Source organism: Macrobrachium nipponense, chromosome 36 (genome assembly GCF_015104395.2).
Source record: "Macrobrachium nipponense isolate FS-2020 chromosome 36, ASM1510439v2, whole genome shotgun sequence".
Classification (NCBI taxonomy): Eukaryota; Metazoa; Arthropoda; class Malacostraca; order Decapoda; family Palaemonidae; genus Macrobrachium; species Macrobrachium nipponense.
This window is the reverse complement of record NC_087220.1, coordinates 43,342,778-43,370,277: the sequence shown is the minus strand read 5'-3', so window position 1 is coordinate 43,370,277 and position 27,500 is coordinate 43,342,778. Positions and strand designations below refer to the sequence as shown.

The 27,500-nt window shown below is 34.9% G+C and overlaps 1 protein-coding gene across 11 annotated transcripts in view; it reads left to right on the top strand.

The window, feature by feature from the left end:
• The window catches only part of LOC135203583 (blood vessel epicardial substance-like), a 262,933-nt gene that overhangs the window by 156,842 nt on the left and 78,591 nt on the right, over positions 1–27,500 (top strand). For 10 of the 11 annotated variants that reach the window (XR_010311962.1, XR_010311964.1, XR_010311961.1 and 7 more), the window contains exons 2-3: positions 13,479–14,021; positions 16,689–16,724. Coding sequence is in view for 5 of the 11 variants with exons in the window: in XM_064233348.1 (XP_064089418.1) it covers positions 13,497–14,021; positions 16,689–16,724 (561 nt within the window). In the remaining 6 variants the exon portion in view is untranslated. The remainder of the gene's footprint in view (positions 1–13,478; positions 14,022–16,688; positions 16,725–27,500) is intronic. The other variant, XR_010311963.1, reaches the window with a different exon arrangement.

The window sequence follows — 27,500 nt, the reverse complement described above, 5'->3', positions numbered from 1 at the left end:
TAATTGCAAGGTATCTATAGCATATTAAATGCTCTGGAATGTAACTGCATTGTTTGATTGCTTATGATTGTTAAAAGCGGAACCGAATGGCCGGAGACTGATGTATATTACATTATATATATATATATATATATATATATATATATATATATATATATATATACATACACATATTCATACATATATATATGTATAGTAATATATCATTGTACAACCCCCCCCTCTCTCTCTCTCTCTCTCTCTCTCTCTCTCTCGCCCTCTCTCTCTCTCCAATTACTAGAAGAATGTCAGTCCACTCGCACTTTTCCAAAACGGGCTGAAATGCTCGTCTCCTAAGTGATTGGTGGACGGTAGCAGTGAGCGATTATTTGTCCGGCTGTTGAGATTAAATGGGAAATGGGACTTTTATGTCGTTTTCCATTAGTTTATGGAGAGTTTTGTCAAGCTGCTTCTTGCGTTGCTATTTCTCTTTGGATTATATATATATATATATATATATATATATATATATATATATATATATATATATATATATTATATATAATATATATTTTTTTTTTTTTTTTTTAATGGATGTTTGACGTCAGAGGTTTGTGGAATTTCGTCATACTGATGGTTTTATAAGTTTTTAATTTTGTAGATGATTGTATAGTTTATTTTTTTTACCAAAAAGTGGTATTACCATTCCGGGTGGTAGTGCCTTCAGTGCATATGGTGTGGTGCACTGCAACTTCTTTGATTCCTTTTATTGTACCTCCGTTCACATTCTCTTTTTTCCCATCTTACTTCCCACCCGCTCTAACAATTGTTTCATGATGCAACTGGGAGGTTTTCCTCCAGTTACAATTTTCAAACCTTACTGTCAATTTCCCTTTTAACGCCAAATGACCTCATAGGTCCTAGCGCTTGGCCTTTGTCCTAAATTTATATTCCAATTACGCAAAGCGATTTAAGTCGCTTTGTAAGAAATGTTTTTCCAAAGGTAGGCTTCTAGACTAGCAACAAACGTTTAGCTTCTGGGAGAGATAGGAATGTAAGTTTTCGGAAAAGGGACCTCTTTGGATGCTGGCGTTCTTCTCATCCTTACTGGAGGTTTGCTCTCGTCATTTCATTCTTTTACATCCTGCAGCGTTTCATTGTAATCAAGTCAATTGTTCTTTGATTTTGGGTATTAACCTTCTTATCTGAAATGAAAAGTGCAATATTTCTTTATGTTCGTAACTCTATTAACTGGAAAATTCTTAAAGTCTGTATCAGCAATTTGTAATTGTTGTCAACCACATGAGCGCCAAACAAGCAAACTGAATAATATCAATGACGCAACTGTCTCTATTTGTGTACTTAGCATCGACAGTTTACCATTATTAATTCCACTCTTGCAGTTGCTGTCGTCTAGCTCTGGGCCAGCCTGTTTCACTGCCCCAGTGTATAAGCATTTGAGCTAAACGTACCTTTGTCTGAGCTTTGGCATAGTACGTAGAGTCCTAAGGGCAAATACTTACTCTCCATAGTAGACAATTAGACGTATCACTGACCATTTTTTAAGGCATGACACTGATATGTCTAATTAAACAAGTATAAAATGCCGTCGAGTTTTCTGTACAGCGTAAAATACTGTTTGAAACTCAGCCGCGGCCCAATAGAAATTTTAGCCACTGCCCGGTGGTGGCCTGTGTTGCTACAGGTGCCAGACGCACGATCTTGGCTTACTTTACCGTGAAATGAAATGAAAACTACTGAGGCTAGAGGTCTGCAATTCGGTATGTTTGATTATTGCAGGGTGGATGATTAACATACCAATTTGCAGCCCTCTAGCCTCAGTAGTATTTACGATCTGAGGGCGGAGAGGAAAAAGTGCGGTCGGACATGCAAATAGCCATCTCCATAGTTTTATTTGACAGAAAACTAAAACCAATTGTTTTCTGACTCACTTGTAGTCTTGAAACGGAGAGAAGCATAAATCTATAACCCAAGTTGCCTCGTCAAGTAAAAGCGTAGAAAAGAACATCTGTGGCGAAACCTGGCTTTCTTCCGTTGTCATGGAAACAGCTTCGCGATCATCCCGGCCAGCCATCTTAAGTGCTTCTTCTTCTTCCTCTTCTTCTTCGTCTTCTTTCAAGATCTGTGGAAGTTTCACCTCTATGTGTCTTTGCCTCTCTATTTGATTCTCCGACTTCCTTCTTTATCCACTGTCTAGACCTGGACCTCCTTCTCCTCCTCCTTGTCTGGTTCCTTCAACTTCTAATTATTCTCATCTTCCTCCAGTAATCAATCTACCTTTGTATTTATCTCCTACTTTCGCTCTTCCTACTCCGCATTTGTCTTCATACCTCCTCCTCCTCCTCCTCCTCCTCTTACGTAATCATGGAAAAACGCGGGAGGGAGAAGGGAGGGGGGGAGGGGTGGTAGTTTTGCTCTTTCTCCGACCCTCAGAAATAAGCGGATTTTGAGAGCCAAGAGTCGACTTTATTTCGTTAGATTGTGTTCTGAGGCAATGAATTCAGAAAGTAGGGAGGGCTGAGTTTATAAATATATATATATATCTATATATATATATGTATATATATGGTGTTATATATATATATTTATATAAATATAATACATGATATATACATACATACATACATACATACATATATAGATACATAAATACACACATATATATATATATACATACATAAATACATAATACATACATACATACATATATAGATACATAAATACACACAATATATATATATATATATATATATATTGTAATTCTTTCACCATCTGTTCTTAAGGATCTTTCTTCTTTATACTCGTAATTACCACCGTCAAGAGGTATCTGTCTGTAATGTCCTTCATTAGAACCTCTTACCTTTGTAGTAGCAATTCCCATTATGGTAAAGCATCAGTATTGTTCTTTTGCATCCCGGCATAAAAATGAATTCACCATATACTCGGTAATTAGCCGTCATGAAGAGCTTTTAATGATTGTGCACGTAATTAATTACCTTTACTGAGAACCTCTCAGCAATAATTGTGATTGGAATTGCCTTTTGAAGAAGCTCCCGCCATCAGGTTCGTCATTTCCAGTGTCAGTAAACTTTTGCCCTCATGCGTTGCGATTCTCCTCTTTCTTAAGCTTGTAGCCATCGTGATGTGTTATTTCTGTTTTACTTATCTTCTCTTAACTTCATTCCGGTCTCTTAAATTTTTTCGGTTTTCTCCTGTTGTTCATTATTATGAATGTTTAGTCTTTAATAATGATAATAATAATAATAATACTTTATTAAAAATAATTGCTACTTCAGCAGCGTTTAAGTAGCACGGAAAAAGCCGCTATTCGTAAAATAGAGAAGAATCTCTATAAGTGTAACGCTGCTGAAGTAGCAATTACTTTTAACAAAGTATATTTGAGAGAGGGTTTGCTTCCTAAGTACAACAACAATAATAATAATAAATAATAATTAATAATAATAATAATAATAATAATAATAATAATAATAAAATAATAAAATAATAATAAAACTAATGTAAATACTTAGAAGTAACAGTTACAAGTGATTTTTTGGTTTCTTTTCAATAATGATAATAATAATAATAATGCTGAATGTGATATTTTACTTAGAGCAGGATTTTGCTTGCCAATACTGGTATGATCAGTATAATGGTATACAGGAATGGCGGATCTCAGGTCCAGGCCAAGCAGGGGTGGTCGTCGGTGTTGGTAGCATTCCATAAGCGAGGTCATTGTCAGGCCGGGTTCGTCTCTGGTGTTCAGCTGGAAGAGACGACCCCGGCCTGACACTGACCTCGCTTATGGAATAATACCAAAAGCGACGACAACCCCTGCTTGACCTGGACCTGAGATCCGCAATTTCTGTATACCATTATACTGATAATTCTAGTATTGACAGGTAAAATCCTGTTCTAAATAAAATATCACATTCAGCATTATTTAGATTGATCCCAATATGAATATTAACCAATAATAATAATAATAATAATAATAATAATAATAATAATAATAATAATTGCATAAAAGATTTTATACCCCAACTCATCCTGTTTTATCATAAGAATAAAATAGAATGATCTCGTGTAACTCTCTTCTATGCTCTCTAATAATAATGATAATAATAATAATTGCTCCTGTGAAATAATAATGATAATGATAATAGCATTTATGAAGAGTTGATTCGGGACTCCACCCTCGCCCTCGCCCTCTCCCTCCTGTCACATCTAGATTAAAATAGATTAGGATTATCTCTTCCAAGCGTCCCCTCCCATCGTCAGTCTCAACGCCTAAAACCTTTTCAGTGTCGGACAGATTGAATATCTCTCTCTTTCCATCACCGCCATTTTTCATATATTTATATTCGGGGATCCTCCAGTTACCCTTTAATTGAAGGGGACGGCGTATAAACGCGAACCCGGAGCCGATAAGGTCGATCGCTCGTAGCGAAACCATTTCGTCTTCGACCTTACAGGTCGAAGCCCTTTGGGAGCCGAGAGTGGGAAATGGTGTCGTTGTCAGGTTTGGAGAAGGTGATCCCGGTAATCGAAGTGCTTTTGGGGTGGGGTTAGGGGAGGGGAGAGGTATTGATTGGAGGGAAGGGGGGTGGGAGGTTGGAAGGCGTTTGATATAGAGAGGCTGGAGGTTGAGGCTATGTCTTTGGTTAAGGGAGGCAATGAGGAGGAGGGGGAGATGTAGTTTGCAGAATTATTTTCAATTGACCACTGAGCTGATTGATTAACAGCTCTCCCAGGGCTGGCCCGAAGGATTAGATTTTTATTTACGTGGCTACGAACCAATTGGTTACTCAGCAACGGGACCTACAGCTTATTAGAAATGCATTTCTAATCAGCAGAAATAAATTCCTCTGATTCCGCTTTGGCAGAGTGGGGCGCGAACTCGGGCTACCGAATCGGTAGGTGAGCACGCAAACCTCTCATCCAACGAGGAACTTTAACGGCAAGGGAGGTTGAAAGGCGCTTTATATAGAGATGCTAGAGGTTGAGGTTGTGTCTTTGGTGATGGGAGGGATTGCTGGGAGGGGGAAGACTTAGTTTGCTAAACTATTTTAAACCGAACAGTAGTTTGAGGCTATGGAAGTGGGGGATGGTGTTGGTTGGAGGGAATGGGAGATTGAAAGGCGTTTGATATAGAATAATAATAATCCTAATAAGCTTTATTCCAATATTGACATTGGCGATTACAAAGAAGGGCAGGAAGTGGAGGCTGTGTCTTTAGAAACTGGAGGTGGTGTTTGAGAATGGCAGAAGAGTTTGAAGTAGGATTGAGACAGGTAAAGAAAATTTTTGTCCACGGGGAGGAAGGAGCAGGACATGGGTTGTTTTAAATTGTATGGTAGTTTGAAGCTGTGGAAGCAGCGGGGATAAGCGCCTCAGTGGCGTGGTTGGTATGGTGTTGGCGTCCCACCTCGGTGGTCGCGAGTTCGATTCTCGGCCATTCCATTGAGGAGTGAGAGATGTGTATTTCTGGAGATAGAAGTTCACTCTCGGCGTGGTTCGTCAGTCACGTCAAGCCGTTGGTCCCGTTGCTGAATAACCACTGGTTCCATGCAACGTCAAAGCACCACACAAACAAACAAACAAACAAACAAACAAACAAAAGAAAAGTAGCAGGGATTGGGGAGTCCTTCAGGGTAGCTGGACAGAAGGACAGAAGATAGGATTAAACAGATCAAAATAAAAAAAGAGGATGAGTGGGACTGAAGAAAAAAGCATTTCACGAAGAACTGGAGATGATTGAAGAGCAGAGGAGAAAAGGCATGAGTGGGCTTTAGTAGGGATGATCTCCCTAGCGGGGTAGCGCCGTCAGTGCACCCCAATTGGTGCACTGTAGACATTACTTGAGGGTCTTTGCAGGTGGTTCCCTTTGACCCATAGCTGCTTCTTTCATTCTTTTTATTGTACCTCCGTTCATATTTTCTTTCTTCTATCTGACTTTTCACCTTCTCTAACCCCCTCTCTGCCAACAAGGAATCAGAGGAATTTATTTCTGATTCCACGTTGTAGAGCGGGGAATCGAACTCGGGACTACCAAATCGGTAGGCGAGCTAGTAACCCACTCGTCCAACGAGGTGAGGGGAAAGAAGTGGTTTTTGTATCCTCTGGGAATTTAGATATTTGGGATATAACTTCCGTTAAGTGGAATCAAATCTATTCGGTTCTTTAATATTCACGATTAAGTTTGATCTTTTCAAGAGTTTTTGATATTCTGGGGCAAATCTATTTGGCCTTCAGAAATTCACTCGGTAAGTTTAATTCTCCATGAATCCCCGTAGCTGGGTAGTGTCATCAGTTTTCCTTTTACTGTACCTCCTTTCTTATTCTTTTTCTCCATCTTTCTGTCCACCCTCTACTATCAGTTGTTTCATAGTACAACTGCCAGGTTTTTATCTAGTTACACTTTTCTTACCATTTTACTTTTAATTTCCCTTTCACCGCTGAATGACCTCATAGGTCCCATCGTTTGGACTTTGGCCTTAATCCTATATTCCTTTCTTCCCAGTTCTCCTTGAACGCTATGTTGTAAGTTATGTAAGCTTTGGACTTTTGCGAAAAGTATTCTTGTCACTGGATATTCATGAAGAGCTTTTCTTTTATCACTGGACATTCGTGACACAAGTTAATTAGCTTTTGGACTCTCTTGAAGAAATTTATTGGATTCTTGGACATTCCAAAGGCAAGAATGTCTTCGGACATTCTTGAAAAAGTTTTCTATATCTACACTTGTGCTTTTTGACTAGCATTACGAAGATATTCGTCTAGCGCGTTTATTTAGATCTTTGCTGTGATACACACACACACACATACATTATATATATATATATATATATATATATATATATATATATATATAAATATATATATATATATATATAAATATATATATATACGTATATATATATATATATATATATATATATATATATATATATATATATGTATGATATAGTATGAATGTAAGTATACATTATATACTTTCCCATATTTATGCCGGAAGATTACAGCCTTCGGACTTATATATGTAGAGAGGCGTAAGGTATACATATACATACATACATACTAACAGAATGATATAGCTTTATGGTTTCTAAAGCAGTCATATTAATGAATCAATACTGATGATTAGCACCAGGAAAGATCCAATATTATGTCACATCTTTTTTATTTATCCACCTGCACACAAATCTGTGTAGTTACTTCTGTCCGGCCGTCACAACTTTGCTCGAAGGGAAGCAGTAGGTCTCGATGTGATCTGAATTATTGCGATGTACTCGTGACGTCAAGGCCCGTGGGTTAATTACCATGGTTAATGACTCGAGATCATAGGTCAGTCAGTCTGAAAGGTCAGGCTGATTCCATTTAAAGGGAATTGGGCGACACATCAATACATTATGGCGTCTCAAGGCATATTCTACCTGATTTCCTGGTAAGGTAGGAGACGTGGTAGATGTCAGTAATAATAATAATAATGATAATAATATAAAGACTTGTACAGCTCGAAGCACTTTTTAAGTGGAACTGCATTTTAATGATAATAATAATAATAGAATGAATTGTGTAACGCCAGACACGTGTAAGTGGAACCGCCACATTTTACGGGGTTTAATAGCAATTTTAGATTGGCGTAATTTGTCAGGGTGGAAAAGTCAGAGCGAGCTAAAATTAGGTATAATTATCCTAAATTGTGGTTCGTGTTTTTAAAGGCCACGCGAGCATTCTGGGACTCCCCTTTTGAGTTTTTGTTAAATGCTCGACTGCAATGGAAATTTCTTTCCACTCGGCAGCACTCTATTCACAATTAATGGTGGAATGAGTTCCCCTCTCTCTCTCTCTCTCTCTCTCTCTCTCTCTCTCTCTCTCTCTCTCTCTCTCTCTCTGGAAGAGTTTAAAAGAAAGCTAGACGAAATCATTAGGACACTGTGTATGAACAGTAAAACCTGCTCCTAGAGGTAAGTGAGCACACGATGTCTCCTTGGATGGATTAACAAGTCTTTGAGACATCCTAATCCTTGTAACTCCTTCCTACTCTCTCTCTCTCATAAGAGACGCATTGTTGTGCATCGCGGACTTCCCCGAACATCCAAATGGCGTTCAAACGTCATTTCCACGCTCGTGATTATATTTAGACGCCCGAGCTATTGGGTCTCTGTTCTGAGTTGGCTCCCCTCCAGATGTAATTGCGACATATTTGCAACATTTCCTTTTGATTGCTCTGTTGCCAACCTCTGGCGATGAGCGTCTAATGACGAATGTTGATACATAAGGTGATATATATATATATATATAATATATTGTTATGAGCGTGACCGTGGAGGTGGTAAAATAGATGGCTGTAACACTTGGACTGGGGGGGGGAGGGTCCACTTAATATATATAATTCAGTAAAGTGGATCAGGAGATAAAATACAGGAGCTAACTATATAACCCCGTGGCACTACAAGTTATAAACCTCACCTAGTTAAATTCATCAGTAAAAGGGAAATGGGATGCTTGCAAGGGATTGGGACAAAGAGGAATTGCAGAACACTCTTACAATGGGGTCTGGGAACTCTTGACCGGATATGGTACTGCCAATGGTAAGGGTAGCACCATTTACCTACAGGTGACACACAACAGGCACTCAACATCGAATCTGCAAATGCAGGGAAGGTTGTAACATATGAGTGTGATTACGAGGGCGAATGTGGAGTACACTCAATAAAGTGAATACTTTAACAAGTGAGTCGGTAAAATGAACATTTATAATTACCACTGAAGTCTTATCAAGGATAAATTAACACAAGTATTCCAACACCATTGAGAAACGTATGAACCAAAGATCAAAGTCACTGGATCTCTGAGGGAGATTGCAAGGGATGTGGTTTTGGAGAACAAGTGAGAAATAAGTAAAAAAGATGGTGAGGCTGAACTACAACTTCCAATCACTATACCTTTGTCTGTGGATGAGATGTGTAGAATAGAGCCAACCTGCAGTAAGAAGGAGCACCAATGGAAATGGTGTTGCAATCGGTCCAAAACAAGTGGATGGGGGTGAAGGGAGTAGAGTGAATAGTGGTGTGTGTCTGGGCTTACAGGATCATTGGCATGGATATCCAGGGTGGTTGCAGTAGCAGCCCAACCCTCATAAGGACAGCATTACATGAGAGAGCACCTAGGGCAGCTTCTCATCCTCAACTATCAGCTAGCTCTCCCACCAGTGAATCCAGCCACCAGCAACTAACAGCTAACTTATGTGGGCATCGTCACTTCTCTATATACTTGAAATGGCCAAGGACTTTCTTGTTTTAATGCTTCAGATGTTGACGGCTAGTCAATTGTCTCCTATTCCTTAGGGGATGCAAATCCTACCAGGTAGCTGGAAAGGAAATCATAGACGGCAAATACCGAGTTCAAAGGAGGGGTTTAAGGGAACAATAGCAAAGTCATTTACACTTGAGAAACAAGGGTCAAAAGGGGTGGAAAGACACGTGTGGCTTGGGTCAGGTAGTGAGGGGTTGAGCCCAGGTGGGTAAGAAATAGGTGTGAAATACTCTTTAACGATTTCGCGAATGACTTCGGAACGCTTCTCAAAGGCGTTAGGGTTTCTACTTAATTAAACTCGGGGGGCAAATCCTCTAAAGTGACTTTTGAGGGTTGACGTCTAAATTACTTTATTCTCAACGCTTGTGGAAAAATATGATGACCCAAGGGAACTGGTTTTAAAAACAACACGGGACGTGTTATATGTACTTTCTTTACTTATTCAACTTTTCTTTAGCTACATCCTTGTTTTAAGATTTAAGGATAAGTAATGGTAAACTCACGAAGTGACGTTTGGAGAAATATATATATATATATATATATATATATATATATATATATATATATATATATATATATATATATATATATATATATATATATATGTGTGTGTGTGTGTGTGGTGTGTGTGTGTGTGTTCAAGGCTGAAGAAGTATCTGCAAAATGTTATGCTTTTATTTTTATTTTATTGGGGATTTTTGCTTACTCGAGGAGAAAGACTACAAACTACATTGTTTTTGTTCATGCTGCTGTTGTTGTTTTGTTGCAAGGATAAGAAAGCCTCAAGAGATCTGAAAAGGTGTTTTGCGTTGAGTTAAAGGTACAGGAAATTTAGGATAGGAGATGTATGATTTATTTATTATAATGAAACTGTAAAAAATGAATCAGGTGCATGTTAAACAGTACAGAAAAATGATTTCTAACAAGATATAGCGTATTTATTTTAATTTTCGTTGGTGAAACAAGGCTCTATTTGACCATAGATTTTAGCATACACCCCGAGTAAGCTGGAGGTCGAATCACGCCTTGTTTGCTTATATATTGGATTTATGTACACCAGTACATATATATCCTTACATTGTATATATATATATATATATATATTATATATATATATATATATATATATATATATATATATATATATATATATATACATATTTGCATGTGCATATACATACATTATATATAGTATATATATATATATATATATATATATATATATATAGTATATATATATATATATATAGTATATATTTATACACACGCATACACAGAGATTCAGGGAGAACGAGGTTGGGATTGAGATTTCAGAAGGTCAAAATGAATGATTATCTGGCACACGCAGCAACGTGTCCATACAGTCACTGATATACGCGTCCCTGTTTCTGATTCCCAGAAAATTGCCCTTCGTTTTCGAGAAGCTAATTTCATGAGAGTTAATCAGGGCAATCAAACCAATAAATAAGCAACCTGAGAACTGCGAGTCTTGAGATCTCTGTGTGATAATGACCCATAATTACGGCCACTTAAGAGCCGCATTACATCACGTGGAACTCTGACCTTAAATGACCTTAATTACGAGAGTGTAACTTTAATTTCCTCACCTGAGGAGAAAGCAGTCAGGTTTGGGGTTCATATGCGCTAATTATTTGCTAATTGCGATAATTGATTCCCTCCAATTCTTGTGGTTATGCGCCATTGGTTGAAGAAGTGTGGAATGTTTACGGTGTCTGGGAATTGTTATTTGGACCTTATTAAAGAATTCGTATGTTTATATATTTATATGGGTATGTGTGTTTGTTTGTTTGATTGTGTATGTACGTATGTATTGTTTCATCGGTTTTCTGGTGAAACCTATGCATATATATATATATATATATATATATATTATATATATATATATATATATATATATATATATATATATATTATATATATATATATATATATCTATATATATATATATATATATATATATATATATATATATATATATATCTTTGGTTGAGCTGTTTAAAATTCCTTTTCATAGTTTTACTTTCGTTCTTATATATATATATATATATATATATATATTATATATATAATATATATATATATACATACACACACACACACATATGTGTATATATATATATATATATATATATATATTATATATATATATATGTATTCATCATTATACTAGGGAGCACTTCATTATGATTCATTCGCAGTATTTTAATTGCATGTGGTTTCCATGTACCCTTTTCAGTTGTAAACTATTGATTTTCCTTTCTGTTTGATCACAAAAAGACCTTGTACAATGACATGTGAATCTTGATTTAAAAAAATGTTATGCATTCATTTATTTTTTGCCTTTATTTTCCGTCGATTCGTGAATTATTATCTTGCAAACATAGTTTTCATCCTCGTCTCTCAGAACTATTAATATACATTTTTTTACTTTTTTATTCTAAACGCAAAATATTGCATCCTTAATTGAACTGCAAATAAATTTGACCAAAATAGTAATTTTTCTCCCTTATCAGGTATAGGCTTTGATTAATTTGAAGAAATGTAGTAAAATTAATTATTTAAATCGAAATATTTTATTCGAAATATTGACGTGATTTTGATAATTTCACGGATTTTCCATGTTTTTATCTGTTCTTTTAGTAATTACAATAACTTTTTATGTTAAAATTTAATTCAGGAAGAAAATATTATATCAAACTTATGAATAGGAATTTAACAGATGATATAGAAATTTGAACTTTCAGATTTCATATAGAAAATATTGTAGAAACATTTTGATATTCAGTTTCCTATAAAATGAAAGTATTGTATCTACATTTTTTTTTATATTTAGATTTCACATAGAAAGAATGTATCGAATCGTCATTATCAAAATAGAAATTCGATTGATTATGGAAACTCACTCGTTCAATGTATATTAGAAATAAAGATTATTATTATTATTATTATTATTATTATTATTATTATTATTATTATTATTATTATTATTATTATTATTATTTTATTATTATTATTATTATTATTATTATTTTCTCGTCAACATGTAGTTGGTATATCAGGTTTCCTAAGGACATATAAAGATTTCGGTTGTCTTAGGTTTATTTCCTCCAACGACACCTGAAATCTTCATATGTCCTTAGGAAACCTGATATACCAGCTGCATGCTGATGAGAAAAAGATAATAAGACGAACTGAGAAGATTCTATGTGGATTAAATGCCGTTGAAACAGCTATAATATTTAATGCTACTACCCTCAGAGAAGGCCTCCTCCCTTATTATTATTATTATTGTTATTATTATTATTATTATTATTATTATTATATTATTATTATTATTATTATTATTATTATTATTATTATTATTATCATTATTATTATTATTCTGTTAAAAAGAATGGCAGAATTAAGCGAGTTGATTTTATATATTGTTTTTTCTATTTTTCTTACAATTCGCTTCTCAGGCTCAGCGATGTTTCTGAGTAACTGGCCAATATTCATATTGGAAATTTTCAAAAATTATAAATGCTGAAGGTGATCTTTTATTTTTATTAAAACAGGATCTCTGGTCCAGGTCAAGCAGGGGTCGTCGTCAGTGCCGGTATTATTCCGTAGGTGTAGTTCAATTCCGGGCCGGGGTCGTCTTTGGTTTAATACCACCCCGCAGACTTTCTTGCTACAGTCTCTTCAACCGACTCGTCCGAAGATGACCTGCGAGAAGGCCGAAACCTCACGTGATACCAGCTATACCAGCATCAACATCAGCTCTAAACCAAGGACGACCCCGGCCCGGAATAGAACTACGCCTACGGAATAATACCGGCACTGACGACGACCCCTGCTTGACCTGGACCTTAGATCCTGTTTTGATAAAATAAAAGATCACATTCAGCATTTATAATTTTTTTAAAATTCCCAATATGAATATTGGCCAGTTAATCAGAAACATCGCTGAGCCTGAGAAGCGGATTGTAAGAAAAATAGAAAAAACAATATATAAAATCAACTCGCTTCATTCTGCCATTCTTTTTAACAGCATTTGCTTAAAGGAGGGTCTTCTACCAAAATATTATTATTATTATTATTATTATTATTATTATTATTATTATTATTATTATTATTATTATTGTCTCCCTCAGGTCCGCAGGTGACGGACCATGCTCTTGGGCAACTCCAGCGGCAACCTGGTGGGCGCCTCGGCTGTGACCAAGATGTCGACCTCCCTCGAGACAGCAATACCCTCCTTGCAGCAGCCCTCTTCGCAGCCGCCGCCGCAAGACGCCGCCAACATGAGCACCAGCGGCGGCGTCGGCGGCATCACCACCACCCAGGCCGCCGAGGTCGCTCGTACCCTCCTGGCCAACTTCACCCTGGGGACGCTCTACAACGACTCCGGAGGGGGAGGAGGAGGCGGGGGCGTGGGCGTGCTAGAGGGGCGTCAGGAGTACCCCTGGGCGGAGGGGTACAACGACTCCATCCTGCTGCTGGGAGGGGCGGATAGCAGCAACTCCAGCACTAGCGGCATGAGCGGCGGCGTAAGCATGAGTGGCGTGGGCGGGGCCGTCGAGTCCTTGGCCAACCTTTCTGTGATTCTGGACGGAGCAGCGAACGACACCGGCGCCGTCGCCGAGAAGAGGGTCTATTGCACGGAGTGGCCCGGGGCCACCTTGACTCTCTTCCAGGTAGGAACCGCCCGGGAATCTGGGAATAGGAGGAGGCCACTTTCTTCGGCTCTCTGTCCTCTTCTCTCTTCTTCTTCTTCTTCTTATTCTCTTCTTCGTTTTCCTCCCCCTCATCCTCCTCATCCTCTTAGGTAGCACTTCATCATCTGTGTCTCCTCCTCCTCATCCTCTTAGGTAGCACGTCATCATCTATCTGTCTCCTCCTCCTCCTCCTCCTCCTCCTCCTCTTCCTCTTAGGTAGCACGCCATCATCTGTCTGTCTTCTCCTCCTCTTCCTCTTAGGTAGCACGTCATCGTCTGTCTGTCTCCTCCTCCTCCTAAGGAAACGAAAAGTTTTGTCCTGCTACTCCACCTCCTGAAGGGTCGAGGTCCTCGTTTTTCCTCCCCCTTTTCCTCCTAGTATACTCCTCGTCTTCTCTCCTTGTCCACCAGATCCTCCTAGATGAACAGGAGTTATCTCTCCCACCTCCTCCTTCTCTTCAAGGAGGAAGGGAGAAGGTCGCTTGTATCCTTTTCTTCCTTTTATATCTCCTCCTCCTCCTCCTCCTCCTCCTCCTCCTCCTCCTCCTCCTCCTCCTCCTCCTCCGCTTATCATACCCTTCTCCTCTTCAAATTTCTCGTTCATTCACTAAGAAAATGTAAGGTGTATATGCTTATGAGTGTTTGCAAATCCATACTTAAATGCATTCATATCTACGTAGATTTATGCATATACGTATATTTTATATTGTAAATGCTGGATTATCTTAATATGGAGAAAAATAGCAAATCTTCGTCATTGTTTCTCGTAACGTGTTTGGTGACTCTCATTACCGTATATCTTTTATTTGTCTTATTTTAATCTTTGAAAGAATAGTCTGCAAATATATATAAAATATAGTCCTCTTCTGAATGAATTAGTTAGGGTATGTCACATTAATGATAAAAATGTTTAAAACGCAGTCATAAATACGCGAAAAATAGTCGGAATTTAGGACATACAAATGGAAATAGTTGAATAATATACCTTAATTAAAAGTGAATTTAATTAAATGAGCAAAATATGATATATAATTAATAAGGAATTTAATTATCCATTCGTAGTTAATTTCGTTCTGTGATCAGAACTGCCTCTTAATTTTCTGTTTATTATTTTCATTCAGTATTTTCATTTGAATTCATGAGTTCATATTATGACAAAATATGCTCAAATTCAGATATTTTTTCCCGAAAAAATAATATTTTTAAACAGAACTGCTTATTCATCAACACTTTTAAATAGAAATATCTCATATCAGTTTCATTGCATTTGGATTCATTCCAGTCCGTGTTCCGCTTTAAGTTCAGTCAAAGTTTTCCAGAAAAATAATTAAATATTTTGAAATAAAATAATTTATTCTTGCATATTATGTATTCAAGCGCTTACAAATAGATTGTGTTTATTGTCATCTTAACTTCCTCTTATGATAATTGACCTGAGGCGATGATAATGCTGATGGTAATATGATCGTAGATACGAAAGTGAGAATTGTAACACTGATGATAATGATAATGTCCTCACTATAGTATATTCACATCAACTGTGCATTTGATGTCTAGGCCAGTCCCTTACGATGCTCCTGATTGGCTGTTGATAAGCCAATCACAGGGCTGGAAACTCCCAGTGTCTCTCGAGAGTTCACATAAGTAGGCTGTATGTTCCACCTCTGCAGAGGGAAGGCATATCCCTCAGGAGAGGTGGAACAAATCCTGTCTGTGTGAACACTCGAGAGAGACTGAGAGTTTCCAGCCCTGTGACTGGCTTATCAACGGCCAATAAAGATCGTCGTAAGGGACTGGCCTAGGCCTCAGATGCACAGTTGATGTGAATCTACTATAGGCACTGTCGCGACATTATCATCGGTGTCATCATGATAATGATAACGATGATAAATAATGGGAATTTATGTTCACCTGTTTGTTGTTTTAAATCATAATGATAAGTGCAATGTATAAGTAAATGCCGATGACACAGATAAAAAGGGTAAACATTTAATTTCGAATATTGCCGTAAATATGATAATTATATATATATATATATATATATATATATATATATATATATAATATATACATAATATCTTTAATAAAATCAGGTTAGAGACTCAGTATGTCATGATGCCTTTTGTAGCCAGAATGCATTGCCGGTTTGCAGAAATTAACACAGATGTTGTCTCTTGTCATTTAGTCATTATAGTCACTAGTAAGTATAATTATAGTAGTCAAAGTTGTCTTTAGACGCTCTTGTTGAAATGGTACTGATACTTTAGGTTAGCTTTACTGTTCTTTCCAGTCATATTTTTTTCTTTTTTACTCGCCAGCGATACAGCAGCAAGCGAGACTGAAATGATAATTTTGCCATGAAAATTCTAGCGATTTTTTGTCCCGTCTGATAATTGCTGGTCACCACCGGAAGTATTAAAAAAAAAAAAAAAAAAAAAAAAAAGAAAAAAGAAAGAAAAAAAAAACTTCCCTGAGCAGAAATTTGCGAGGACAAACAAATAATTATAACTAAAATATTTATGCTTTTGTGCTGGTCACCACCAGGACAGCAGCCAAAAAAAAAAAAAAAAAAAAAGCTACCCTGTGCAGAAATGTGCAAGGACAAACAAATAACTGTTGTACTAAACTGTTTGTGTTTTTGCGCAGGCCTTTTCTCAGTTAGAGGTTGACTCGATTTACGAGGTACAGTTTCTCTGGTTGTTCTCGTCTTTAAAACAAGAAAAAATCCAACAAGATAATTTAGGACTTTTTTTGAGATACGGGACTCTTACTCCATAATTGCTGAATGGTAATGAATGAACTGCCATAGAGTGCCACGGACATTGAGGGACGGTGTCACAATTCACAATATATCTGAGTTATTTACACTTAATCACTGAGTATATTTATCTTTCAAAATTGATTTTCCTATTTAATTATTATTTATTATTATTGAAAAATAGTTCAACCAGACCACTGAGTTGACAATCAGCCGTCATAGGGCTGGCCTTTGCTATTGAATGGTTTTTAATTTTACTTCATCTAAACCCACTGGTAATTCTTTTGATCTAGATTTAGGTAATCACTGATTATTTTTCAATCGTAATTTATTAAATCATATACAAGTTTAAGCTGATTTACACATTGTCACTTTGTTATTATTCATTCACCCATTAATGATTGACTGATATAATTAGATTTTGAGATTTCCAAATACACGTGAATTATCTTACTGAATAAATATATATATTATTTATATATATTGATATAATTATATTTTGAGATGACGAAATACATCTGAATCATCTTACTGAAGAAATATATGTATTAGTTATATATATATATATATATATATATATATATATAGATATATATATATATATATATATATATATATATATATGTATATAATATATATATATATATATATATATATATATATATATATATATATATATATACATACATACATACACGCACACACACACACACACACACACACACATATATATATATATATATAATAGTGATAATAAGGAATATATTGATATATAATTGATATAATTAATATAATTAGATTCTCAGATTACAAAATACACGTGAATCATCTTACTGAAGAAATATGCACAAATATGAACAAATACGATTTAACACAGAATCTTGATAATAAATCTTCATCCTAATACTGAGGTGTGAATTACACTATAAATGGTAAATGAAATTAATTTAGTCTGGAATAATAAACACAGTTTAAAATTTTAGTGTTTCTCAACTACTGTCTGTTTTGGAACAAGCATCAAATTTAAATAATAACATAAAAGTTCAATTTTTATTTAACCAGTTATAGATAGATATTTATATTCTGATTTGGAGGGGTTTTGAATACAATTTGCCTTGATAATTAGCCATGCTCAAGTGCATGTGTACTAATATTGAGAACTATGTTATATGATTAAATTTTGTTTTATTAGTTCCCCTTGATATTTAAACAATTATAATTTCATTGAACATATTTTACGTAAATAGCTTTCCATTGCATTAAATTGTTTTCCAAATGGTGTTATACTATGTAAATTATATGTAATCTTTTAAATGATTTATTTATAATTTAGAGATAGTTTTATCTGATATTTCAATGTTTTTATTTGAAATTAGATTTTCATGATATGTAAACTATTTAAAATCTTTTATAGGATTTAAGAAAATTATTTATTTTTTACAGAATTATACCAGAGGTTTTAAGTCGTTCATTATCGTACCGATTTTAAACTCATTTGTAAATACAAAATGTCGAAACAGCTCTGAATATTAGCAGCCATTTTGCCGGCGCGTCGAAAGCAAAATGCCTCATTTTCCGTGGCACTCTATCGCATTAAATAAACTAATTTGGGACTAAAAAAACGCCCTTTTACTTTTTTCCGACATGAAATGCTCTTGCTGAACGCTGCATCGTATGTGATTTTTTGGAGCCTTTCCGCTGAGAGTCGAGAGCCTGTGTGTTTGGGTGTAGTAGAGTTTTTGTGCGCTCATTTCTTTGTGTGTGTTTGTACGTAATACATGTGAATGTTTGTTTGAGATGCTGGAACGATTTGTACGCGTGTTTGTATTCATGTATGCATGAATGTCTGGATGTGTTTCTGTCTATGTATGAATGATTTTTTTTTTGCACGTGTTTTTTGTTTATGTATTTATGTGTAAATATCTGAATATTTTATTTATTTCTATATGAATGCTTGTGTGAAGATAAACGTCTGTTTGCTGGAACATGTTTATTTTACCATTTGATACGTGTGTTTGTGATGTGTGGCTGTTTGTGTACATTTGAGAATACATAGAGTGTAGGTGTGTACGACAGCTTATGCAGACATTTATTATTTATAATATAATAATAATAAAATCTGAGTGGGTGACATCCCCTGAGTGACAGTAGGGGAGACATAACACAACCATCCCTGCAAACCGGTTTATCCTGTCCGGGTGGGGGCGAGGTAGGTAGGGGAACGGTAGGGTAGGGGAGACATCCACCCTCCTCCTGCAAACCTGTTTGTCCGCTCCAGGTGTGGTGGGGTAGGTAGGGGATTGGGAGGGTGGAGTAGACAGCAGCACCGGGTTCCAGCGCACGTAGCACGCGCCAAGGAGCTCGTTTAGAATAAAGGATAGCCCTGTGGGCTAGTCGTATGTTCAGTATTTGAGCGATATTGGGATTTCAAGTATTTGTTTATTTACCCTCATTTATTTAAAGTATTTAGTAAGTTGCTACAGAGTTTTGACAGGTAGACCACGTGAGGTTGTTATTTGATCTTTATTTACATATCTTTGTAGGCATTTGTTCAGTACTGTGCAACCATCTCCTGCTGCGTTTTATAAGATGTTGACTAAACCTGGTTCGGAATCGACTCTCTTCAGAATTACTGGTGTTGCTGCACATGAGGTGAATTTTAGGAAGTAAATTCAGTGTTCTAATTATAAATTCAGTGTTCTAATTATATTTACACGTCAAGTCTCTCGAAGAATTCCGGTACGGTATCGTAGGCAATTGTAGCAGAAATATTTTCTTCTATATTACTTTTTATATAACATAAAATGTAGATCCAACCGGTAGTATTTTGACGAATAATTGATTTGAGTTATATATGCGAATAACGTTAGATGGAAAGTTCTTATATAAGAATATGATTCAGTATTGATTTTAGCAGCTGTTGTTATGTTTTGAAAACTTTTGTCAAGTTGAATTTTTGGATGAATAAATAGGAATTGCTATGCCGTAGATCAGGGGTTTTCAGCCTTAACCGGGCCCCCAACCTCTCTACCCTTTCGGGCACTTGTATTGTTCGTAATGTACCCCTTTCACTTTGTATAACGTGGAAAACAAAATCAACCTTCCATTTTGTATATTTGCAAGTAGTGTACAGAAAGGAAGTAAGTATATAACTCTCCTGACATACAATAATATTGTAAACAAAGAATTCCATAAAATGATATAGACTTTTTTGTAATAATTATTTACCTCTGGCTATGCAGTAAATATTCAAGGTTAGGGTACTGAGCTGCAAAAACAAAATACGTTAATATTACATCAGCTGGAAAGGGAGTCAATGAAATGGCTGAAACTGTTTTTCATTAACTATCCTAGTTGGCCGAGGAACAGTTTTTGTTAAAGCACATTGAAGGTCGGCGTCTATCATTCATTCGAGTGCCATGGGGAGCGCGTACCCACTGACAGACATTGGCGTACCCTCTGGGGTACGCGTACCCCAGGTTGAAAACTCCAGGTTGAAAACCCCTGTCGTAGATAAAACTATAAAGATTAACCTTAAATTGTCATGAAATGTTATTATTATTATGCTTGATACATTAGAATTTAATTATTATTCTTATACTGAAATATGTATATATATATATATATATTATATATATATATATATATATATATATATATATATTGATGAATTTCATTTAAAGCTTAGATTTTATTCTTTTCCGGCTTTAATATATATATATATATATATATATATATATATATATATATATATATATATATATATATATAACTCGAAGGTCTAAGACTGGAGACAGACACCTGTTCTCTTGGCAGCTCTTGACTTAGATCATTATCAGTCGCTCATTTTCTAATATTTTCTCTTGCGAAAACGTCGAAACAGATGAGAGATTCTGGTATCATAGAGCGGAAACTGCATTCTGTAGCAGTCAGCGGTAATTCATTTGATTTAAAGAAAATGGAAGCGACAGAAAATGGGCATTTGGTTGTCACTGCTGTACCTGCTATTCAAGCTAAGGCCTTTTTTCCATCAGTAGAAATATCTTTTACCGTTGATATTATTAGGCATACTGACGCTATTGTAGAGTAGCTTTTGTGGGATCTGTTGGGCTGTTTAAATAATTTTCTTTTTATCATTTCAATTGATTTATAGATTAGCAAGCGTATAAATGGCTTCATGTACCAAACCAGTCTAATTATTTATTATGGATATTATCTAGCAAAAATGTCATAGGTAATGTATTTAAGTGGATTAATTTACAGTTATGATGCATGCATATATATATATATATATATATATATATATATATATATATATCTATACATATATATATATATATATATATATATATATATTATATATATACACAAAACATACATATACAAATATATACATATATATTTATATATAATCACTGTAAATTCATTTATTTAAATACTTACCCATGATATTTTGGCTAGAAAAATATTCATGATAAATCATTCGATTGGTTTTGGTTTTGGACATGTGTGGGTGTATATTATGATTTATATATACGTATATATATATATATATATATGTGTGTGGTGTGTGTGGTGTGTGTGTGTGTATATGTATAATATATATTATATATATATATATATATTATATATCTATTATCTATATATACTATATATATATATATATATATATATATATAATGTGGATGTGTGTGTGTGTGTGTGTGTGTGTGTGTGGTATAAATGTGCCTGTGTGTGTACGTATTCAACAGGTTATTATCACAGGAATGATTTTTATATTAATCAATAATGAGTTAGCGTCAGATTTAGACCGCAAAAAACCTCCCTTCAATTCCCTCCCCGCCGAACAAGCCCTTTGAAGATGCCTTATAATCAGGGCACAAAAAGAATTGAAAGAGACACTGAATTCCTGGGAGACGTATTTATGGTCATAGTCCTTTTGTTGGCGTTAGCTTCAAAGGGGGTGAAAAGGAAGGGGGGGGGGGATAGTCCCCTGGGGAGTTTCTGCAAACCCTCCCTCTCCCCCAGACGTCCACAGTTCCATACCCCATACCCCTCGTGCTTCTTATAAGTACGATCCTTATTATACAGGAAGCGGTTTTGCACTGAAGTTGGTCGTCTATTTTTATCCAGAGAAATTGGTTTATTTAATTTGGTTCTTTGCTTGTTTGTCTGTTTGATTGTTGAAGATGAAGTGAGCTGTTTTCAGTTATTGCTTGTCAGTGGTTCTGGTCGGTCGAAGGGGTAAATTTGCCGTTCGTTTGGGCTTGATGAGAGAGAGAGAGAGAGAGAGAGAGAGAGAGAGAGAGAGAGAGAGAGAGAGAGAGAGAGAGAGAGATCATTTTTTAATGCACAGCATATCATCAACTGCTTAGCCAAATCTTGATTACTTTGTAACTGTATTTAAATTAGTGTGCTTTTCTCTGTACGAATATGGAGGGTGAGAGAGACGGTAATCTTTGTATTCTGAAATATTGAACGAAGTTAGATGTACAATTTATAATATCACTCATAAATATTTGTGTACAGAGAGAGAGAGAGAGAGAGAGAGAGAGAGAGAGAGAGAGAGAGAGAGAGAGAGAGTTTACTGTGTGTTGATAATTATGTATGTGAGTGTGTTATGCACAAAGAAAGAATTCTCCTCTGTTGATATTGCAGTATATCAATTCTGAATTGCTGATCGAAATCAAATTTAGTTTCCTAAAATTACTACGTTTATGATTGCACTTTGGCACTTATTTGGAAAAGGAGAACTTTGCTGTGCGTGACTGTTCGTGTGCGTGCAGTGACGTGTATTTGTGTGTAAGAGAGAGAGAGAGAGAGAGAGAGAGAGAGAGAGAGAGAGAGAGAGAGAGAGAGAGAATATTGCACTGTTTATATATATACATATGTATATATCATAAAAATGATACAAAACTTAGTATAAGAAATGAAAAAAAAAATTATTGGAAAATTAAATCAAACTACAACTGAGAGAGAGAGAGAGAGAGAGAGAGAGAGAGAGAGAGAGAGAGAGAGAGAGAGAGAGAGAACGCTCACACCTTATGAATTTCAACTGATTTGGAACTATTTTGAGTCGACCTAAATCGGACTCTGCCCTTATGCTCTGAAGTCTCTTGGTCAGCATTCTTGAAGCCGTTTCTGTTTCGTCCAAGTAATGAATGAAATCCTCCATCATTCAGGACTCCCTGGGGGATGGAATGCAGCGTCCTTTGACAGGCGGAGTAGAAATGGCACCAGGCTTCGTCTGAAATCATGTGCATGAATATTTTTGCTCATTCGATTGGCTGAAATTGGAATTCTTTTGTCGCCACATTTCCCTTTTCTTTCAGTTAACAACTGTAATGGCAACTATAGAAATATAGTTTCATTTATGTTTATTTTTCACTTTTTATTTTACAAATAAAAGTTAATATTTTTCTTTACAACTTCCAAATATTTTTGCGAATTTAATTAGGTAAATTTTTAAAAATATAAGTGAATATTTTTCTTTACGACTTCCAAATATTTTTAGATATTTTTAGGAATGCAATTAGGTAATTTATTTTATAAATAGAAGCGAATATTTTTCTGTACGACTTCCAAATATTCTTATGAATGTAAGTAGGTATATTTTTGTTTATTGATTTTTGAACAAATGAACGTGAATGAGTTTTTACATTTTGGTATGAATGAAACGGAATAAATATTTTCATTTAGATGTGACTGCATGAGAAGACATTTTTTCCATCTTGGTATGAATGCAAATGAGTGTCCTGTTTATCATTTTATTGTCAGTGTAAGTAGATAAGTTCATTCTTTTTTATTTCAGGCAAATGAAAGTGAATTCAGCTCTCCATTTCATAACCGTTTCATTCCTATCAAGTATAAGTTCATTTTCAGTTAATTGTCTTTTATAATTGAACGCAAGCAAATGTGGTGTGTGCAGATATCTGTAAAAGCACTACAGTTAATGTATATTCATTGTTTTTTTAATAATAGCGCCTGACTCTATTTAATATTTATTTACGTTTTCAATTAATTGTATTTTTTCTAGTTTCCGAATGCAGTTGCTTACCTTTATGTTAATGAAGCAAGTTTTTTTTTTGTTCATTTTTCGGTATGAATGAAGGAATTCCATTAAGAGTGTGTTTTGTTTCTAAATGGAATTATTATATTTTTTTCGTGGAGGGGGCAGGGGTGAGGTTCACGAATATATGCTCAAACGTGTAGGAATTAAAACTATTTTCAATTTGGTAATGAACGTTGAGTATTTTTATCAGTGAATGCAGATGTTTTGTGTCTTTGTTTATGAAAGCGACGAGTGTGTTTCCACAACTTTCTTTAATAATTTTCAAAGGCAGATATATACACATTTCTCAGCGGTTGATAAATATGGGAATAAAATGCTCTTATTCATCTACGAATGCAGATGAATGTATTATTTTTTGGTTTGCAACAATAAGAGATTTCTTTGTTTGTGACTTGAACTTTTTTTTCTTTTACTTTCTGCTAACGCAAGTAAATATAGCTTTTCATATATTTAGCCTACTAAGGGCAGTCAATATATTCAACAGGACGAATGCAAACGAATGCAATGTGACGATTTTCCATTTGATTTAGAATGCAAATGAATAAAATGTGCATTTGTTTAAGAACGCAAGACACCTTTTTTTTTTTTACATATGTTTACGAATGAAAATGAAATCTTATTTTTATAACTTTGTTTATGAATGCAAACTAGAAATGAATGCACATTTTTCTGTTTACGAATGCAAGTGAATGCAGTAATATTTCTTTTTATCAGTTTATGAATGCAAGTGAATGCACTTTTATCTGTGGACGAATTTAAGTGAATACAATGTTCCTGCTTCAGTTTATGAATGCACTTTTCCTCTGTTTACGATTGCAAATGATACTATTTCTTTACGTTAGTTTGAGAATGCAATTGGATGCTCTTTTCATAATTATTATGTTGACGAACAAGAAAAAAAATGTTATTTCTTTCGTCAGTCTGAATGCAAATGAATACTAATTTTTCTTTGCATACCATGAATGCAAGTGGATGCCATGTCAATGAATGCACTCTGTTTGCGAATGCAAGTGAATACTCTTTCTTTACGTCAGTTGATGAATGCAGGTAAATACAGTTTTTTTTCCATATGTTCTTTGAATGCAAGGGAATTCTTATCCACGCCATTTTCCTGAACGCTAGTTAGCTGTGTACGGAAAGACGAAGATCAAAGCTCTTAGCGTTTTAGTAGTCTTGGGAATGGTCCGACCTCCATTTGAAAGTAGTAATGATAGCGAGTAAATTTGAGGCTAATGGTATTTCTTTTATACATAAATAGTGTTGACTGCTGCTTGTTCCCACGCTCTGTAGGACGGAGACTCTATTTGACTCAAACAAGTAATGGTGTTTAGAGGTGGATTAAATTGAGAGATTTGGCTAAATTGACCGAGAGGGCTAAACACTTTGCCGCTAGAAGGGTGCGTTCGTATGGGACACGTCTCAAACTAAAAACTGTTTTAAATATTTATTTAAATATATTTTTTTGTTAGCTTAACGTCATAATTTTACAATAAATCATTTGGTTTCGATTGACATATAATCTGTTTATGTTCTGATGTAAACGAATATTTTGTTTCAATTAAATTATTTGTTTTGTAAATTACTACGAATACGATCGTGTCTCCTTATCAAACGCACCTGGCGTGATAATAATAATAGCTCGTGGATTTTGCATGACACCCAGTAATAACATATTGGATTGAATCTCTTCAGTTAATATGCTTTGATGTGTAATGTTTGATAACGAGATTGCACTGTCATGTGAATTATATATATATATATATATATATATATATATATATATATATATATATATATATATATATATATATATATATATATATATATATATATATATATATATATATATATATATATATATATGCTTAAAAAATCACAGTAGTTGCACGTAACTTCATTGAATAAGCGAATACCACAGGAAAATGATAGGCAGAAATCCAAGCGCTTTCGTCTTTATTAAGACAATTGTCAAGGAACGAATGAAATACAGATGGAAAGAAAGTTACATGGAAAACAAAAGAACCAAGAATACCAGATGGTTAATTGTCAAAAGGGTAAAAATCAAAGAGATAATCCAGGATCATGGGATATCATATGGTCACAAACTTGAATATAGATTTAACCATGAGAGAAACTAAAGCCTAGTCATACAAAGTCCAAAAACATGTATAAGACTGAATATATTAATTTTATTGCTTATATTTATCTACAACTTTTTTCATTATGAAGGCATCGAGTTTAAATAAACCAAGACTTAAATTTAGAACATTTCCATTATTTGACTTGATGAAACAATATTCACTGATATTCCTTTTATCTGTGTCAATACAAGGGATTATAGCTGTTGCTTAACTCCAGTTAATAGGATGATCTAAATCTCTCATATGTATGAATAATGCATTCGATATTTGTCCAGTTCTCACAGAATATTGGTGTTGTTTGATTGGTTGTGAAAGGGATTTTCCTGTTTGTCCGTAATATATTTTATCACACTTTTTACAAGAAATTTCATATATACAGCCGGGAACATCTTTGGGAGAATTTTTTATAACTAAAATCTATATGTAAAGGAAATAATGGCATTATTAAATGATACTGATACACAAAACTGAGGTCTGATCCTACACAGACAGTGAACTCCCATTTTAGTAAACAAATGAAATCCATTCTAAAGGGCTTGGGCCATTTCATTAAACAGTTTACACCTCAATACCTCCTTACTTTATACCATGCATGGTTTAGTCAAGACAGACAAAATCAATAACCCTATCAGACCAAAATTCTTACACCTTTGATAGGAAACAATTCTAACACTAATATAAAAAAAACAGTATTTTATAAACAAACTGAATAGATTACATTTGAATTTTTTATTTTAATATGGTTAGTTTTGATATTGTCTCTATTTACAAAAGTGCCTGTAGATGATTTACTTGAATTTTTGGAGGGTGAATTAGAACGTTATGATATTCCTTTAACTGTAGCAAACCTCTTTGGTCTCATAAGGTTATTTATCAAAGATAGTAAATTTTGTTTTAATGGGGAATTTTTTGTACACAAGTTTGGCATGGCTATGGGTAATCCCTTATCTCCTGTCCATAGCAATATTTACATGGAATATTTTTAGACAAAACTCTTACCAAAAATTTTGCCCCAAAAAGTTATATGGTTTAGGTATGTGGATGATGTTTCCTGTATTTGGCCAGTTCACAAACATCTCCAGGAATTCCTTATTAATCTCAATGATTTACTCCCTTCTATAAAATATACTGTAGAGTAAGAAAGAAATTATGATTTGAATTTTCTTGATGTAACTGTCCATAGAAATGATAGAAATTTCACCTTTTCAGCCTTTCGAAAATCAACTAACATTGCCTCTTTTGTTCATTATTACTCGAATCTTCATCAAAATGTTAAATTTTCTGTTTTTTTCTGGGATGTTTTTAAGGACTTTACGTGTCTGTAGCCCGCAGTTTATTGACGATGGGATTAAAACTATATATGATATTGCATTGAAACTTAAATACCCAAGGACTTTTGTAGATGTGGCATGGAAAAGAGCTAGAAAAACATTTTATTTAACTAATGACAAACTTGAATTTAGTAAGCATAACATTTTAAAATTGCC